We start from the raw sequence: 19,770 nt of genomic DNA on the forward strand, positions 1-19,770 counted from the left end.
CACGGAGCAATATCACCTCAACCCATCCCACATAATATGTCGACATATAACACAACTAATGCACATATAGATAATCACATAATACTACAGGTAGTCCTACAAATCTACCTAACTGGCATAGCAACTAAAATGCAAATCTAACTCATACTCAACATACTACAAACTGCTAGGATATCATATCCAATGGGCCTACCTTGGTTCCTTAGACCCCTTAGTATAGTGAGGATAATTCACCTCTCAACTGTCGACTCGAAATGATAAGCTCAATCTCTCGGATCACTGCCACAAACTCCACCACCTATATTCACCATAGAAACATATTCATAACTTTCCAATTTTCCCAAAATGCCCTAGAAGTCAAATAGCCAACCCTTGGTCAAAGTCAAAGTCAACAGTCCATGTTGACCCGACTCGTCGAGTGCAGTCACTGACTCGCCGAGTCTTTACAGAACTCGAGTAGTCGCGAAATCCCCCCACTGACTCATCGAGTTTCCTGCAACTCACCGAGTTCAAGAGTGTCTAAAAGTCGGGAAAACCCAAGTTGAATCTTCGAGTCACCCCGCTGACTCGCCGAGTCCATGCAGAAATCCATGCACGACAATCTTCATCGGACTCGCCGAGTCCCTTCAGTCCATTATTCAGATGCTTTTTAAGCCATTTTAAGGTTCCATACTGCAGATCCAGCTTCCCAAGGCATGTTTATCACGTAAAGTTGCAAACTTTACGTGCATGCAAGGCTCTAAAGTCTTATAATGTCAAAACCAAGCTTGTAATGGAGTTTTACACTTAATGAGAGGTTCATACTTACTAAAGCTGAAAGCTTTATGGACTTAGAGACCAAAGAGAGTTCAGATCTAAAGTTACAACTTCAGATCTTAGCTCATACCCAAGAATAGCTTCTTAATATGCTAGAAAAGCCCTAATCTTTAACCAAATGAGATCTAGAAGGAATGAGGTCAAGGTAACGACTTGATACCTTCCAAAAGATGCTAACTAAGGTAGATATCAGATCCTCACATGTTCCTTGCTTCTAGCCACTTTCTCTCCAAGCTCTTCTTACTAAGATTCACATTCCAAAGCTCAAAACACACAAGAATGGAGCACACACATGGATTAGGGTTTGCTGGACTCTCAAGAGGCTATAAAGGGGCTAAAGGAGGCTAATGATCCTTTAAATAGGGTGCAAAACCCCAGAAATTAGTGTTTCATCCTCCAGCTCCTACTCGTCGAGTCCTATCTTAGACTTGGCGAGTAGGTCACTTAAACACGTGGCCGAATCCGCTTCTACTTGACGAGTCAAGGCATCCAACTCGTCGAGTAAACCTTGAAATTATGAAAATTAAAACCATAAAGTTATCACCTGAGAGTCGGGGCGTTACAAAATCCCAATCGTTTTTTTGCTTCATTTAGGCAAACACTCAGAGATATGGTGGGGGTTCATTTTGAAATAAGGTTTTTCAAGGCCAATGGCTGACAGAAGGTTATCACGAATTCAGTCGTTTTGGAGGTTAGTTATGACTTTTCATCACCCATTAATCTTTAATATTTTCTTTTAACATGTTATCCCTTATTTTATAGAAGAAGTGTTCTGGTTAGACATATTGCAAATGAAAAACTTAAGGTACATTTTCAATGTTTCATTATCTTAATAGGAATATATATGTTTTCTCATGCGTATAACTGATTATTTCAACTTTACATTCCTCATTTGGGTATTGTAATGTGAAAATTCATTCATCATTATAAGAAATTTTTTGGAGGGAAGAATATTTTTGGTATCATTTTCTTTACGTATTCAGTCTTTGACCGACATTCTATATAAACAGATGCACCAATTTCTTTCCTCATTACCTGATATGTGCATATCTACACATATATTTTACATCATATCTTAATAATTTTAGCTATAATTATGCTTATTATAGAACAAAAGGTACTTATTATGTTTAATATATGTTATGTAGCATAAAAGACATGCTCGAAAGCAACATGGAAGCTGGAAGCAGGAAAATGCAAGCTTAGACAAGAAGAAGACACAAGAAGGATGTTGCTAGACAGCTTGACCCCTTGTTAGTATTTTGACCATATCTCATGACTCGTAACTCCGATTAAGGTGATTCAAAATGATCTGAAAACTAGACAAAATTTCGGATGACTTTCGTGTTTTAAGAAAAATCGGATTTCCAACCACCACGACGTGGTGAATGGAATCTTCGCGATTTTTGTCGCTGGCTTGGAGAATACGGGATAAACACGAGGACCACGACGTGGTGCCATTACCACGTCGTGGTGGACAGATTTTTGGCAATATATATATCCGAACATTATGACGGATTAAGAGACTTGGAGGTGACTTTCTGGAGAAGCATTACGAAAAATAACCTCTGGAAATCCCTTAGAGGAGGAGGAAACAATTGGAGCTCAAGATTTGAAGAGACCTAGACGAAAACATCAATTTATTCGGTTTGATCATGTTTAGATTTATCTCTATTGAGTTTTTGTGTTTGATTTTTACCATGAGTAGCTGAATTTAGCTACTCCTGTTTAGTTAGATGAAGCTTCAACTTATGAATTAGTTTAATTAATTATGGATTTGACTTGTTGGTATTGTGCTTGTGTTTGATTGTTAATACCTAGCATTCTAATATTTGGTTGTTTAGTTGCTTGAATTCATGTTCTATGTAGCTTAGTGATTATTAAATTACATGAACTTGACACCTAGTGATTTTGTGAATATTGAATTATAGAGCTAGGATCGACCCAATCTTAGATAAGTGATTGAAGTAATTGAATTTAGTTGTGTTGGAGAACATAAATTATGACCATAATTATGTTTGCATAATAAATCTTACATAGCCTATTCATAATCCATAACTGATTATGTGTTTGATTGTGTGTGACCGTGCATAGTTTTACATGAATTAGTTAAATATTGGTAAATTTGGACTTAAATTACTAATAATATAATATTAGGTAACCAACTTTGATAATCCATAATTGTTAGCTAACCATAAAGAAGACGTGGATTCGAACTAAATGGGAGTGTTTTTAGTAATTGATTGAACCTTTGTTTAGTAATTAAGTTTGTCTGAACTTGCAAAATCAGATAAAAACCTTTTAAATTATTGTTTGATTTTAGATTAATTTAGAGTAATTATTTTAGTTAATTAAATATGTTCCCTGTGTTCGACCCCAACTTACTTTACTACACTATAATCCGAATAGGTATACTGCCTAGGTGCATATTAGTTAGTTAAGTTAGTTAGGTTATAAATTTAAAACTAGTAGGTCATTACCTCACCCTAAAAAACATAAAAGCTAAAAAGATCAATGATCTTAGTACTTGAGCAGATGTAATGTCATTAGGAACGAAGTGATGGTGGATGGATTGGGGAATGTGAATGGTAGAGTTCAACAACCAAATGCTAGCAACAAGGCTCTTCTAATCGGTTCTTTATTTCCGTCATTATTGACCTAAAAAGCAGCTACCAAGTTTGATTTCTCACTTTGAGCTCTTTCATTGAGTTGACATTTGATATGGAAAGTGAAATGGCCACATACATTTGTAAAAATGTCAAAAAACTGTTGTTTTTAAGTGTCCATAAGTATAACACATGCTTATATACTTATAAAAAATTATTCATATAAGCAAATCAAACTTGCTAAGAAGATGTCCAACTTGATAAATAAATACGCCCAAGTATTTCACAGCGTTTGTTGTTTTATTTTTGTTGAAATTACCGATTTACCCTTTAGCATTCACTACCAAATATTGTTAGGATTGTTAGCTGTGAAAATTTATCTTGATAAAAGGTCTATTTTTAGATTCTTGGTCGTTACTTAAAAAATCTTATGCCAAGTCAAATGTGCAAAAGAAATCCTAAAATGACTAACATATTGTTTTTTTTTTATTCTTTTTCTTATACATAAGAACACCCACAATAGTAAAGAACATATATGCAAATTATGGCATCATATTTTATCTTTTTTCATGTATGTGACATATGTATAAAATGATTTTCTATTTTTACAAAATGAATTTTTGCCTTCACATTTATATCTTATTCAATTAGTTAAAGATGAAAGTAACCAAAATTTCTTGAATATAATTCTCTTTTCATTGAATTCGTTTTTTTTAGATTTAGGGTCACTTTTGTCGTAAAAAACTTGGAATAATGACAAGTTTTTCAATGAAATTGAAGTCATTTGTGAAGAAGGTATTATTTAAAAGAAAAACATCTTCTTTTCTCTCCTTTCTCCATTTTTAAATAAAAAATTCCATATCTCAATTATGTTTGTGGTTATTTTTTATAATAAAACCAAACAATTTTTTATCAGGTTCAGTTGCAGCTACAATTACCCCACGTCAACTTCTTCTGAATAGAAATTCACTTTTTCAAGGAGGATTGCAGCCTCATAATGACTGCCTTCCGATGCTCAAGAGGGAAACCCACAATATATATCTTCCTCTTAACTACCTTGATGAGTCTCAAGAAGGCAACAAATTTTGTAATGATCTGTGTTATCAGTAATTCTGCCATATTGAATACCACAAGGGACACCATGTGAGTGCCAATATAAGTAAACAAATTCTACCATGTTGGCTGCCACTGTGGACACCAAGAAGGATTCAATGGCACTTTATCGGTTGAAAATACACCTAGATGATGTAATGCGAACACATAAAATTGTCCATTGTTATTTTGATTACAAATTAAAGATAAGTTGCCTAAAAAGAAAAATTAGGTAGGATTGGTTGTCATGACATTAACCAAAAAAATTATCTTCAAATTTATAAACAGAAGTGATTATTTGGAACATGTAGATATTTTAATCTGATGGTATAGTTACTATTCATTACCGAGTGTTTTGAGTAAGTGTTAGTTCGTTTAATTTCATGTTCCTAACAAAACATCCCTTTCATGGTTTCTTTTGTTAATAAAAGACTATGAAATATCCTTCAACCACAACAACCACAACACCTCTTCCCTAGTTTTAGACCAATTTTGAAAAAGAAAAGGCAATAAAGATTGACCACGCAAGAATTGAAACAACATGCACCCAACTCATAAAATCTTTCATAATTATATTGAATTAATATGTTTTAACAAACCAGATAAACCAATTTACATAAAATTATATAAAATCAATAAAAAAAAAAAAAAAAAAAAAAAAAGATAGAAATATTATGTTACATGCCTAAAGGATTAACAAGCATTTAGAATTTTTATATTTATCGTCATTGTTTTGACAAATCAAATAAAAATATTGCATGAGTTTGTCATACACTTTATTAGTAGATTTATATAGAACCCAATTATTTTCTTCTTTTCAAGGTTTGACACCTCTAGACACAATCATAAACTTCAAAACTCTAGTGACTAGATTGTAAATAGAGAAAAACCAGGGTGACGAAAATTCAAACTTTCAACTTTCAACTGTGGAAATTGGAATAATGGAGCGAGTGGTGGATAGGACAAGCACAAGTTTGTGGTGGTGAATGTAATATGGCTAATCGGCTATGGCTTCCGCCTTGTCGTGTCATTTTCTCATCAGCGAAACTCTTCCGCCATCGCAACTGCTCTCAATTCTTCACCTTACAGGTACTATTTCATGTCTAATTCCTCTCGAATTGCAATCGGCATAATGCTTTTATCCATTTTTCTTCCTTCAATCTCTTCATCTGCAATCGTAAGCTACATTCATTCCTATTGCGTGAATGCACTCCATGCTGTTTAAAATGGTCAGTTTAGAAAAGCGTGTGCATCGTAGCTGTTTGTTTTGACCTAAAATGTATTCCGATTTTAGGGCTCTCGCTGAAGATTTTCTCAAGGTAAATCAAGTTGAATCTGAAGGAAGAAGGAATTGGGGATTACGTCTATGAATACATTTCAATAGAGTGCTAGCAAATAGGTTTGTCTTCCCATGAATTCTCACTGCTTTGTGAATTCGTGAATCAAGAAACTTCTCTACCAAATAAACAGAACAAATTGTTATAAAAGCGAGAAACAATTACGCAAACGCAGTTACTTATTGTTTTATTGCCACTTGTTACAGTTTATGCACATCTAAAGTGGAATTGTGAAGGGTATCCAAGTTAGAACTATTCAAAATGTCATGGTCTATACATTCTGCACTACATAAACATCGAATCATCTTAACTTGTGCAAAATTCAAAAATGGGAAAACAGAATTCAAGAATCCTTCGACTTTTCCCTCTTCTCTTCTACATACAAGTTCCATATTGAAGAATAATAGGAAATTGCCATTGATTCAGTATCATTATCATCATCCGCTCCGATGTATTATGAGTAATGGAGATGAAGAAGAGTTGTCTGATGAAGATGAGGAGCTTTGTCCAGTTGAATGCGTGAGAGAAATCAAGAAAGATGAGGAATTACTCTCAGTTTTAGAAAAAGCAAAAGAAGCTAATTCATTAGTTGTGGTTGATTTCTATCGAACTTCATGTGGTAGTTGCAAATATATAGAACAAGGATTCGCAAAATTGTGCAGAGGGTTGGGTGATGAAGAGGCCCCTGTTATCTTCTTAAAACATAATGTGAGTTCTGTTTTTTTTTTTTTTTTTTCAAAAATGAATTATGTTTAAAAAAGTGATTACATTTACATGATTTGAATTCATGATGCAGGTGATTGATGAATACGATGAACAATCAGATATAGCAGAAAGACTTCGAATTAAGGTATAAAAAGTGTGAGGTATTTCCTATTTTTTTAATTAAACATCATTTTTATTTATATTTATAGTTTGTAATAAATATACAGGCAGTGCCTCTGTTTCATTTTTATAAAAATGGAATATTATTGGAAGCTTTTGCAACGAGAGATAAGGAGCGGATTAAAGGGGCTATAGAGAAATATACAGCACCTGCTTCTTCTACTCCTGCTGCTGCTGCTCAAAATTCGTAAACCATAACATATTATTATTATCATAATTAATTCATTTTGGTCATTTTATTTTATATATTCTTATTTTGTGGAAGATGTGGTCTACAAAGATAAGAATGAAAATTCGAATTAATGATTGTATAAAGGAATAAAATCATGTTATGTCTATGAGGAAAGGTAAAGTATCAACAGTTTTTCGATTTTGTTGCAAACTGTAATACGATAAATATCTGTATCCCTTTTTATGCTTTTTATCTATCTAATTATTTTACAAAGAGAAAATGACAAAAATAGCCAATTATACTAATTGCATTACAAAAATAGCCAAAAAAAATCGGGATTACAAATTTAACCACCCATTTCGCAGATGAGAAGGCCTCATCTGCGAAATGGGCATCTCATCTGCGAATGTACAAGTGCCTGAAGCACAGTTGTGCTTCAGGCACTTGTACATTCGCAGATGAGATTTTTTTTTTTTTTTAATATTTTTCGGTATAAATAGGGGTAATTTCGCAGATGGAATAGGTCCCATCTGCGAAATACTCTGATCCTATCTGCGAAATGATTTTTTTTTTTTTTTTTTTTTTTTTTTTTTTTTTTTTTTAAGGTTGACTACGAAATGAATTGGTTTGACTACGAAATGGGCTTTGCTATATAAAAATTTTTGTAGAAAAAATATCATTTTGGTTGTTATTTGGTTTGTGAAATACTCTCTATCTCTACAATTTGCTCAAAAAATGATTGAATATTTGGTTTGTCTTGTAACCGGTGGGAGATGGCAAGTTAATGGAACTAATCTGGAATACATATGTCCACAGTGAGGTATTTCTGAATTTGCTTTGATATTTTCTGAGTATATTAGTTATAGTGATTTTGTATCTATGGTAAGAAGCAAAATTGGTTTGTTAGACAAATATAGAATTAGTCTTCGTTTCCACCATCCTGAATTAAATTATTATATAGCTATAGTTGAAGACGTGGATGTTAGAATGTTGATAAACGTAATCAAATGTAGTGGAGGAAGGGCTGTGAAAGTGTTTGTGGTGGTTGATGAAGTTGAGGAGGTTAATGGGGGCGGTGAAATTGGAAACGAAGTTGTTGGTAATTTATGCAGTTTTAAAGGGAGCAACGATCCGATAGGTACTTTCAATACTCCTAGTGTACCTCAGTTTCACAGTGTTGCTGAAAATGTTAATGTTAGTTATTCACCTATTCAATATGTGGATCCCGAGAATTACAAGTATGTTGGTGATGATGATGTTGGTACATATCTTAATCATGTTGGTGGTCGTTGTGATGATGTTGCCGAACAAGAAGTTAAACTTATGAATAGGCGTGTGGTAGATAAAACTAAAAAGAAAAAAAATTCAACTCAAAAAAATGAAAAAAATCATGTTTACGGGCATTGTGTTGATGTTGGTGATGTATGTTTAGATATAACCGAGCTACAAAGTAATTCCGATAGAGATGAGTTGGGTGATGAAGTTAAAGCTAAGTATCCCGATAACCTTTTTTACGGTATGCCCCCTGTACCAGCATGGCCAGTTGATAATAATGAAGATATCCCAACACAGATGGTAGACATTAATCTTCAAAAGATTCAATGTGAGAGTATATTTAAAAACAAAGAACTTTTAAAGCGGTGTATTGGTAAAAAATGTCTTCGAGAAGGTTTCCAGACGAGGACAAGTAGATCCACCAAATCAAGGTATGAAGCTGTGTGTGTTTCGAAAAATTGTTCTTGGTTACTAAGAGCAAAAGCAATTAAAAATACTGATGGACTTTTCCAAGTGAATAAATTTGTTGATGTACACACATGTTCTTCAACATTGTTGCAACCTAATCATCGACAAGCAAACAAATATGTTTTGGGTGAATATGTTGCTGATGTTTTGGCTGAAGACTATAGTAGAGTTTATCGGGGAAAAGAAATTGTTAATGATATGAATGCTCAATTGAATATCAATATCTCATACCATCAGGCATGGCGTGCGAAACAATATGCATTGTTGTCGTTAAGGGGTACGAAAGAGGATTCTTTTACCAAACTTCCGGCGTATTGTCACAACTTGGCCAAACATAATCCGGGTACTGTCACACATATTAAAACAGATGCTGATGATCGGTTTGAGTTTTTGTACGTCGCACTCGGTTGCTCGGTTAGTATTATCATGTTCTAATTTTTTTTTAATATTTATTTTGGTGTATTTGAATAGATATACAATGTATTGTAGGTACGAGCTTTTGTCAATTTTTGTAAGCCGACCCTAGTAGTAGATGGAGCTCACCTAAAGGGCGAGTTCAAAGGTACCATGCTACTTGCAGTTACTAAGGACGGACAAAATCAAATATTACCGGTTGCATATGGTATATGCAAAAATGAGTGTACTGATTCTTGGACATGATTTTTTCAAAAACTACGTGATTGCATAGGAAATATGCAGGAGCTTACAATTATATCTGATAGGTCTCCATCTATAGCAACATCCGTTGCCAACATTTTTCCTCACGCTCATCATGGAATATGTGGTGTCCATTTGTATTTCAACATAGTATCTAGATTCGGCAAGAGTAAGACGGTTAAAGGAATTTTTTGGGAGGCGTGTAGGGCGTACACAGTTGATGCTTTTGATGCTGCCATGGATGTTATGAAAAAGACAAAAGAACCAGTATGGGAGTACTTAAAAAGTATAAATCCAGAAACCTGGTCAAGGGCACATTTTAAAGGGAACCGATACAATCTTATGTCGTCCAACAGTGCGGAGTCTATAAATGCATTATCTAGACACGCACGTAAGGTGCCAATACTTATGTTGATTGATTTTTTTCGTGCTACAATGCAACAATGGTGGTTTCAAAGACGTAACTTTGCAGGTATTACGTAAATTTGTAATATTAATGTTTTATTAGTTTCGATGTTATTGATTTTAACTTCTTCATTTTGGCTGTTTTTTTAGCGGAAGCAACAACAACACTTACCCCTTGGGCGGATGAAGTTGTAAAAGAAAACAAGAAAAATTTTACCAAATGGGATGTTCGCATGATCTCAAATACGAAATGCGAGGTCAAAAAGGGGGCACAAAATGTGATTGTTGATTTTCAACATATGACATGTACATGTAGGCATTGGCAACTTGATGGGATACCTTGTGGTCATGTCATAAGATGTTTAACAGTGAACAATTACCAAGACTGCTCGAGGTTTGCATTAAATGCTTACTTTACCGAAACACTGAGGAAAACATATGAGGAATCAATAAACCCTCTGCCGAAGCCATCCGAATGGGAGATCCCCGATGATTTGATGATTGTTAAGCCACCTATAATGGATAAACGTCAGCCAGGCAGGCCAAGAAACACAGACCGCATTCCATCCCAAGGCGAGGGTCCAATTATAAAAGAGTGTTCTACATGTGGTCACCTAGGACACACGAGAAATAATTGTACTGGAAGGGCCTCTGGTAGCAGAGCAGGTCACATAATTTCTACTGCAGAAATGGCATATAATATTGGTGGTTCAGCGGGTTGCTCACAAACCCATAACGCTGATTTTGATATAAAACAACCTTGAAATTAAGAGTAATGACGAGTTGTTAGCTTATTATGTATTGTAATATTTTTATTAACTCTTACAAGACATTGCTATGCTTTCATATTTTAGTTAAGTTTGTTGATTATAACAATGAATGAAGCCTTTATATTATAAAATATAGTTTGCAGATTTATTTTAACAGTTACAACATGTTATTTAAAAAAAACAACAAACGATCATTTGGCAACCTAATCTGTTTCATGATAATATTACAACAACTTTATAACTAATTTTTAAACTCAGGGAACTGCAACGGGTACTTCTCTTTCTCCATTGTTATATAGTCATCCCTAATTCTCATTTTGTCTTCGAAACGATCCTTTTTTACCATAATGTGTATCAACTGCTCATCCTTCTCAGCAAGCCGTTTTTCAGTCGTTTTGATTGCCTTCTTACTCTTTTTTATCCAATCTTTATGCTCTTTGATTTTGTTTTTATTGAGGTCAATCCATTCTTCAGCTTGTTTGCATTCCGAACCTATATCATTAGCAAGTTGAGTGAGAAGTCGGGATGACTCTTTGTCCTCTTCTTGTTGTGCTTCAGCCTTCTTTAATTCTTCAAAATTTTCATGTGACATATATGACCCGGCTGAAGAGGGTGTAAAAAAGGGGTCTACCGAATCACAGTAGTAACAATCTACTTCGTTGCATGAGCAAATTTCGAATTTGTGTGAGGAACTCATAATAAAATCGATGTTGTATTAAACTGGAGCAATAAGTGGTATTTATACATACTAGACAGTAATGAGAAGTCGAACTTTGAAATGACTAGACAGTAATGACAAGTCACTGTAGTAACCTGCACATCCCAGTGGGTCCCTTTAGTGACAAGAGATAAATGACAGTTTGACATGACAAAACACTGCATAAAGCTGAAATTCGTAGTCCAAATATAACCATTTCGTAGTCAAAGTATTATTTCATAGTCTATTTATTTATATAAATAGATGTTTAAGATCTATAAACCAAACACCCAAATCACCTAAACGAAACGAATTCCCATTATTAGAAATGTCGTCGAATGCAGCAAGTTCTTTGAATGAAGTACATGGTTCCAATTCTGAAAGGCCATGGACGACAAACGAGGTGTTAGTTCTAACACGGTGCTGGCTAAGTGTTAAGGATGGTGAACCGTTACTTGCTCCCCCGCATTGCCTAATTGGTGATGAATGGAGTCGCATCACATCTTTGTTTAACCATGAGATGGGAGAAGGGCAAAAAAGAGAAAAATCAGATGTTGTTACTAAGTGGACGGATGTAAAGGAGGAAGTGACATGGTTCAATCGAGCATGTAGTTATGCGAAACGTAACAATGTTCGTTGTCGTGACGAAGAAGAGTTCTTGGAAGTTGTTACAGAGTTTTACATCTTTGAGCATGAAGGCAGAGACTTCGAATATGAGGAAGTTTGGAAGGTTGTTAGAGATAAACAGTATTTCAAGTAGACCGCTCTAATTTGTGTTAAGAATAAGCCATGGACTTGTGTTTTACGTTAATGCTTTGTTCGTATTATGTTGTTTTTTTCATGTAATTGTTGTGATGTTTTAACGGTTCATGGAATCTTGTTACTAATGTATTCTAATATATTTTGATAACTAATGCAATGGCCATTTATTAACTCAAGTTAATCATACGAGTTTCTCACATAATAAACTAAAATATATATATATATATATATATATATATATATATATATATATATATATATATATATATATATATATATTAACTCAACTTAATCATACGAGTTTCTCACATACTAAACTAAAATATATTTTAAACATATGAAACACATACGAATTACATACGAAATACATGAAAATAACCTAGTACTCACATAATAAACTAAAATAGATTTTAAACAAACGAAATACATACGAAATACATAAGAAATACATGAAAATAACCTAGTACATGAAAATAACCTAGTACTGAAATAATAAACTAAAATAGATTTTAAACAAACGGGATATATTTCAAAATATTCCAAGGGGCTTCAAACTGGAATTCCAACCCGTTACTTAATGACTTGTATTCCTCCTTAGCAGCTTCCAAGATGACATCCTCAGTAGCATTTAGACGGGCGTCGTCAATTTTGGTATAAAGATCGTTGAATAATAGAACTTCGGTTTTCATTTCATACCATCTTGCTAAGATGTCTAGTTCGTCACGATCGTTTCTTGTAGCCATTCGGTTTGCAGCATTGAAAATATTTGTTAGACGGCTCCAAAACATTGGATCATTCAACTTGCTTGTCTCGTACACATGAATATAAGCATGTGTAAGAACCAAGAACTCTTCATTGCTCCATGATATAGAAGTCATTTGGATTGAAACAAAGAGGGTAGAATCTAAAAAACAATATTTGAACAACTATATTGGTTAATTTAATAACGTTTTGCGTGTAACTTAGGGTCAATTTATAGTAGTTTCTACACAAAATCGCAGTTCAAACTTCTAATATGTCTGCAATTCATAGTCAAAATTAACTGACGAATGCAGTGTACTATACTTATAACACAACAGATCACTGTTCGAGTTGACAATTCATCCCCAGTTGAATGACAACACAATACATTGCTGTTTGAGTTGACAACTCATTGCACCAGGAAAGTAAGGAGTCTTTTTGTTGTATGTGTCTAGCCGTTACTATTTAATAAACGTCCATTTCTTTTAATGTATGTTGTTCCCTCAATAGCCAATATTTAGAAAGCAATAAAATAAAACCGGGGTACATAAATAACTAACACATAATACGACATAAAAAATAAACTGGGTACATGGATAACTAATACGTAACACAGCAGTAAAATAAAAACGGAGTACATAAAAAACTAATACATAATACTACATAAAACATAAATGTGCTACATGAATAACTACTGCATTGAGGGAGGTAACAGGACCACCGTTTCATTTGGTATTTCCCAATGCTCATATGATGGTATACCATTCACCAACTCAGATCCATATGCAACTCGATACACATAATTAGTGAACTTGTATTCAACCATTCTCTGAATGGACTCAGATGTACGGGTTCTTAGACATGCTATAGCGTGACCACATGGTATACCGCTTTTTTGCCATTTACCACAACTACATACCCTTCGTTCAAGTTGTACGTTGTTGGTGGCAAAAGTGTCATGGACTTCAAATGTATCCCCATACAAACGTTTTGCATTACAATTGTAAGACTTGCTGAGACTTTTTTGAACCTTACTCTCAACGTAAGGGGTCAACCCACCAGACAACCTCCCTGTAAAATTTGATATTTTAATAAAAATAGCAGCACAATAAAAAAAACAAAACATAACAATCTCCCTTACCAGCCAGTTCGGCCCGCTCAGCATACTTTGATTTTATCGACGTGGTGGTTAACTCAATTATCGTTGTTATAGGAAACTCACGTGAGGATATAATTTGCAAAATTTCAGGGACGTCAATCGATTTAACATTGTAACGTATTTTTGGGAAAAATGCTCTTGTCCATTTTGAAATCGGTATATCGTCAAGCCAGTAAATTGGACTCATAAGCAAGGTGCAGAAAGGTGGTTGCCTACATGTACTTTGCAACCTTTCGAAACACAAGTAAAAATCATCAACGCTATATGCATTGCATGACTTCCAAAACAACGATTCGACTTCCGTATTGTTATGTCCGATAGACTCACGTATCTTTCGAGCTATATCTTTAGGACAATATCCATGATAGGAATCCGGGTAGGCACTGTCAACACCAAAGTCTATGTTATCACACATGTTGCTTATGAAACCAACCTCTGTGTCCTCACCTAAACAATCTCTTAACCTCATCATGAACCATCTCCATGATTCTTCACACTGTAAGGTTCCCAAACCAAGTGCTAAGAGTAGTGGCTCATGATTTCCATCTAAAGCCACTGCGAAGTACATTGTTGTCAGAAAGCTCCCAAGAAGGGGTAAATAACCTACATATATCAGCGGTATCATGCACCTAAGGAAGGTACGAATCTACATAAAAACGAAGACATATTAGTGTTATGTAAGAACTAATCGACATAGATTACCATGAAATATTGTATAACTCAATAAAAGAAGTATGTTATACCACGCAACCTAAAGCCACAAAACAGAATTGAAAGCGGTTGTTATCGGTTTTCTTAATGGCTGTGAAGGTATTAGGATTTGTTCTTTGAAGGTTATGCAAGAAAATTGGTAGTTGAGAAAAGGTTCTTTGGCTGTGACTACTCATTTTCAATATCGATAATTGTGCTCTACAATGATCACACAAATGGAATTATAAATAGAAGATATTGTATCTCTACTGATCAAAATTCATAGTTTAACCCTTTAAATTCATAGTTGAACATTTTGAATTCATAGTCAAACCAGTTCATTTCATAGTCAAATTTCACTGACCGACATGACAATACTACAGAATGTACTTGTCTGCATTTCATAGTTGAACATTTTGAATTCATAGTCAAACTAGTTCATTTCATAGTCAAATTTCACTGACCGACATGACAATACTACAGAATGTACTTGTCTGCATTTCATAGTTGAACATTTTGAATTCATAGTCAAACCAGTTCATTTCATAGTCAAATTTCACTGACCGACATGACAATACTACAGAATGTACTTGTCTGCATTCCATAGTTGAACTTTTTGAATTCATAGTCAAACCAGTTTATTTCATAGTCAAAAAGAATTGTCCATAATATGATTTATTCTATAAATGGGTGTCACTCATTATGAAAAAATTTAACTGAGAAACTACCTCCGATTTAAAAGAATAAGAAGGCTAATGGCATACTGCAATTGTGGAGGAGAACGTATCGTTAGGATTTCGGGTACAGCTAAAAACCCAGGAAGATTGTTCTACGCTTGCCCGTATTTGGTATCATGTTCTTACCGTCATTCAAATTTAAACCCTCGTGTTTACATGACACAAATTTATTTTCTTACTGTGGATATTAAATTTAACAGGGACCAAAATGCGGGTTTATCAGTTGGGTTGATGAAGAGAAGGACCAATCTTCTATGGTAATAGCTAAAGTAGCTAACTCTAATAAGCTCTTTCAATCAGAAAATAAGAAGTTAAAGATAGCGTTGGTTTGTAGTTGGGTGTTGTTCTTGGCAGTTCTTGTTTACAAGTTGTAAGTTTTTCAATATTGTTTTTATGGTTTTGAAGTTGTTTGGTCAATAAATTGTTGTATTTGTAACGTTAAAACAAATGTTGTGGTCGTTCTTATGTTGAATTTATTGATAAGTAATTAGTAGGTCATTAAATTGTTGTAATTGTCGTAACGTTATATTTTTTGTCATCCGTTGAGTAAACTCTAAAGATAAACTAATAATGAAATCCAACATTAATTTGTATATACATTTATATAATCCAACTACAGAGGAGCAAGACTAGACCCCCAAATAATTTTTGCCATCCGGAGACGGAACTCTAAAGCTGCGTTCTTTGGGTCAATAAGAACACGTATTGGTTGACCTGAAACCAATTGCTCCATAAACATACAAAGAAAAACACCGCAATCTCCCAAATGACTACTTTGTTGGGGAACGTTTTCTTCATAAATGAATTGCATATTCAATGGAATCCTTGGGATGTTCCTCCACGCCCAATACTTAATCTTGTCCAAATAATTTGCCACCCGACGTTCAAATTTGGAAAAGATTCCTTCGGATTGGAATTTTTCATAAGCACCTCTACCAAGACTGTCATAAATATGCACTTCCATTGACGCTAATCGTAGTTCCCCAAATAGCCAATGATTAGGGGATGAATGAATCGGCAATAAGACCTGTATAAGGATCAGAAAATAAATTTATGTTTATTTACATCACAATACAAAAACATAACAAAAAAACGATATTATTTTCAATATAAAGTATTAAGTTTACCGTATCAACATCCCACCAAGCAACCATGAAGTTGGGGTATGTAGCAATACCAGCCATAAACGCCCTCCAGTCCTGTCCTTCTTCCAAAGCATGAGAAACAAAAAAATTTGGAGGCATTATTGTATGTCGGTCGCTCTCAAACCGTCTCTCCATCAAAAGTCGGTACCAAATGGTTATTGTAACAGCCCAAAATCTCAAGTATTGTTAAGTTGCATTTTGGGGGTGTTTTAAAGGGGAGACTCGACGAGTTGGAGCCAGACTCGCCGAGTAGGGTCGCAGGTTTGGTCGCGGGTTCACGACTGGACTCGACGAGTCCAGATATGGACTCGGCGAGTCGATGCTGTTCAACGGAAACCCTAGCCGTTCAGTATTGGGTCGTATATAAGGGTTATTATGCCGTCATTTCACGACTTTGGATCGAGTGGGAAGAACCCTAGGCGACTGGGGCGGCTAGAGCAAGCTTGAAGGCCATTGGTGACCTTGAAGGAATTGTTGTGCAAGGAGGAGAAGGGTTTTAGCTAAAGGAACTGCAGGGAGTTCGAGTTCTGAAGTTTGGGGACATGGAAGGTACATCATTCAGGTAATAATTCGGATCACATTCTCCTGTGATTGATGTGTATATAGATTTAGGGTTTATGGAACCCATTTGGAGTCTAGATGGATTGTTGTGTTGTTATTCAACGTTTATAACCTTGTATTAGGACCCTTAGAGGTCCAGAAGGTCCCATGTTTGTATATTCGAGAATATATGTATCTCAGGAAGCAGTTCGATCGACTGCATGGCGTAGACTCGCCGAGTCGGATGATCAGACTCGGCGAGTAGCTTGAAGATTTACTGGGACTCGCCGAGTTTGTTCTTCAGGCTCGGCGAGTAGAGTCGGGGTGGCCCCGCGATTCTTCCACGAGGACCTCGTCGAGTCAAGAGGGATACTCGACGAGTAGAAAGGGATCATGCAAGAATTGGTGAGGACGACTAGACTCGCCGAGTCGCCAGGGTACTCGCCGAGTCCAGTCGAGATGGCCGTTGACCAGAGTTGACCTGTGTGTAACGTTATAGGGTCAGTTAACGTGGAAGATAGAAGTATTAAAAAGAGATATATGATGAGACAGGGAGCTTGTAGCTCGGAGGATCAAGTGCAAGAGATTTCAGGAGTTGCTATCTTCCAGTGTCCGCGAGGTGAGTCTTCTTACTATACTGTACCCAGAAGGGTTTGACTGTGTGACCGGAAGGTCGGATATGTTATGTGATATGTATGCTATATGTGGAAAGTTAATTGTTATATGTGCTATGTATTATATGTGGGCCGGAAGGCGATTATGTTATGGGCCGGAAGGCGTTGTATTGAGGACCGGAAGGTCAGGGCCTGGAAAGGCGTAATTGTGTAAGGTGTATATTGGGGAACTCACTAAGCTTCGTGCTTACAGTATTTATGTTATGATGTTTCAGGTTCTTTCAGTAACGCGGAATGGCATCGGCTCGATTGTACACACCGAGGAAAGAGTTGTATTTTTGGAGGATCCTGGTTGTCTATTCAAATGAAAACGGAACTATGTTTTGTAATTCGAATATGAATAAGATTTTAAACAAGTGTTTTAATATTAAATTGATTATTTAAATGAAAATTTTGCTTTGAAAACCATGGTGTTACAGTTATATGCTGCACACATGATACTTTTGTTATTGACTAAAAAACAATTAACTTTTAAAAGAATTAATTAACAATTTATTTACCGCTGACTCCAACCATCCGTCGTGTGTATGCCCAAACAATGAGCTCCAAAAATCTCTATCTAACACGAAATTAAACAAACGATGCTGCACATCGTATGAATGCAATACATAATTTTGGATGACATCCTCACCGCCTGCTACGTAAGGTTGCAGGCGCAACATGGAGAAGTCATGAGCAACACCAAAAACTGGAGGAGGAACGGCGCTTGTTGATTTCATATCAACCTTCTTTTTTGTTCTTCTTTTTTGTTTCGGTGTCGTGTGCAACTAAAAACAATATTCAAATGTTTAAATGTATATCTTTCAGATAATTCACATAAACATAAAATCATCAGTTTATAAATAAAACGAATACCTCGGTGTAAGGAGTGCATAAAAATTGTGATGGTTTTCGACTCCTAGGTTTATCGGGTGTAACTTCTTTGTCATCATCATCATCATGAAAATAATCTACATTTCCCATTATTATAAGTTCGTCTTCATCCGGCACATCATCATCAAATTTGTTCCCTGCATTGTCATTCCTCTCCTCCCACTCCTACATTAAAGATAATACTTTATACTTAATAACGAAATACACATAATTTAATAACCAATAATATCTAAATAAACAAAATATTAATATTAATGTAACTATATAATAACCTCTTTAACTTCACTATAATCGTTTACATCAAACACATCATCATCAAATTTGTTCCCCGCATACTGATTACTCTCCTCCAACACCTACATTAAAAATATAACTTTTTACTTAATAACGAAAGACACCTTATTAAAAAGTAATTATTAAAATCGTAAAGGTAACATCTATAACAACCTTGTCGTTTTGAGTATCACCAAAAACATTTTGAGTTGTATTGTTTTTATTCATCACTTCATCTTGCACAACCTATATTTTCAAATATAAAATATGAACACAGGTATTCATATATGTTAATAAAATTTAATAAATAATGTAGCGTGTAACTAACCTGTTCATCATAATTTCTTTGTGACACTGTCGGATCCTCAAAAATAATGTCGTTCCAAAATTGTTCATTATTCACTTCTTCACAAAAAACCTCTGTAGGTTTTTGTTGATTCATAAACACATGCTGCTCCAGTGCATGTACCCGTTTCAACAACTCGTCTAGCTTGTGTTTCCCACTGCCCCGACCTCTACCATGAGAGCGACCACTGGACGACATACTAGACGAAGATTCGTCTTGTCTCCTAAAATGGTCCCGTACTGGGGATGGAACTGCTTTCCCTTCACCATATACATACTCTTGAAATGACATATAATAAAAAGATGTCATCTCACCATCACCCGGTAACATGTTTTGTCTTGGTGGTAGCCCCTCCTAAAAAATTAAACATATTAAAAATGCATATAAAACTATAATAATCAACTTTATTAATAATAAACGAATTATTTTTAAACCTGCATCTTTGACCAAATCTTGTTCACGTCAACCCATTTCAATTTTTTTGTTCCGCTCCATCTTTTCATCCGAGGCAAGTCTTTATTTTTTCTCAATGCAAATCCACATGCACGAACAGCCGGAATCATCTCATATATCCATATCTACAATTTTGTACAATAACAGTAATAAAAGTTAAAATTAAAATAAAAAATATAACAATAAAACAATTTAAA

The 19,770-nt window shown here is 35.0% G+C and overlaps 3 protein-coding genes across 4 annotated transcripts; 2 read left to right on the forward strand and 1 right to left on the reverse strand.

The window, feature by feature from the left end:
* The first annotated feature begins 5,443 nt into the window (after positions 1 to 5,443).
* LOC111884907 (thioredoxin-like 4, chloroplastic) lies at positions 5,444 to 7,109 on the forward strand. Its single transcript, XM_023881201.3, has 5 exons — positions 5,444 to 5,603; positions 5,809 to 5,913; positions 6,058 to 6,559; positions 6,648 to 6,701; positions 6,784 to 7,109. Exons 3-5 carry the CDS (start codon positions 6,113 to 6,115, stop codon positions 6,925 to 6,927), a joined length of 645 nt encoding a protein of 214 aa, XP_023736969.1. The 5' UTR covers positions 5,444 to 5,603; positions 5,809 to 5,913; positions 6,058 to 6,112; the 3' UTR covers positions 6,928 to 7,109.
* Positions 7,110 to 7,472: 363 nt separating this feature from the next.
* Positions 7,473 to 10,589, forward strand: LOC128133313 (uncharacterized). 2 transcript variants are annotated; one of them, XM_052770563.1, is made up of 4 exons: positions 7,473 to 8,046; positions 8,341 to 9,065; positions 9,141 to 9,780; positions 9,864 to 10,589. In XM_052770563.1, exons 1-3 carry the CDS (start codon positions 7,788 to 7,790, stop codon positions 9,309 to 9,311), a joined length of 1,155 nt encoding a protein of 384 aa, XP_052626523.1. In that variant the 5' UTR covers positions 7,473 to 7,787; the 3' UTR covers positions 9,312 to 9,780; positions 9,864 to 10,589. The 2 variants fall into 2 exon arrangements, with proteins under 2 accessions (XP_052626523.1, XP_052626522.1); XM_052770562.1 differs by having other exon boundaries at positions 7,482 to 9,065.
* Positions 10,590 to 15,730: 5,141 nt separating this feature from the next.
* Positions 15,731 to 16,543, reverse strand: LOC128133907 (uncharacterized). Its single transcript, XM_052771422.1, has 2 exons — positions 16,397 to 16,543; positions 15,731 to 16,296 (listed from the first exon to the last, which is right to left on the reverse strand). The coding sequence occupies exons 1-2, from the start codon at positions 16,511 to 16,513 to the stop codon at positions 15,883 to 15,885; spliced, it is 531 nt and encodes a 176-aa protein (XP_052627382.1). The 5' UTR covers positions 16,514 to 16,543; the 3' UTR covers positions 15,731 to 15,882.
* Positions 16,544 to 19,770: the final 3,227 nt, after the last annotated feature.

Source organism: Lactuca sativa, chromosome 4 (genome assembly GCF_002870075.4).
Source record: "Lactuca sativa cultivar Salinas chromosome 4, Lsat_Salinas_v11, whole genome shotgun sequence".
Taxonomy (NCBI): Eukaryota; Viridiplantae; Streptophyta; class Magnoliopsida; order Asterales; family Asteraceae; genus Lactuca; species Lactuca sativa.

Coding starts and splice junctions, on each gene's coding strand:
- LOC128133907 (XM_052771422.1), bottom strand. CDS start 16,513: ATGCCTCCAAATTTTTTTGTTTCTCATGCTTTGGAAGAAGGACAGGAC. Junction 16,297..16,396: donor CTTGGTGGGATGTTGATACG/GTAAACTTAATA, acceptor ATCCTTATACAG/GTCTTATTGCCGATTCATTC.
- LOC128133313 (XM_052770562.1), top strand. CDS start 7,788: ATGGTAAGAAGCAAAATTGGTTTGTTAGACAAATATAGAATTAGTCTT. Junction 9,066..9,140: donor ACGTCGCACTCGGTTGCTCG/GTTAGTATTATC, acceptor AATGTATTGTAG/GTACGAGCTTTTGTCAATTT.
- LOC111884907 (XM_023881201.3), top strand. CDS start 6,113: ATGTCATGGTCTATACATTCTGCACTACATAAACATCGAATCATCTTA. Junction 6,560..6,647: donor TTATCTTCTTAAAACATAAT/GTGAGTTCTGTT, acceptor TTCATGATGCAG/GTGATTGATGAATACGATGA. Junction 6,702..6,783: donor CAGAAAGACTTCGAATTAAG/GTATAAAAAGTG, acceptor ATAAATATACAG/GCAGTGCCTCTGTTTCATTT.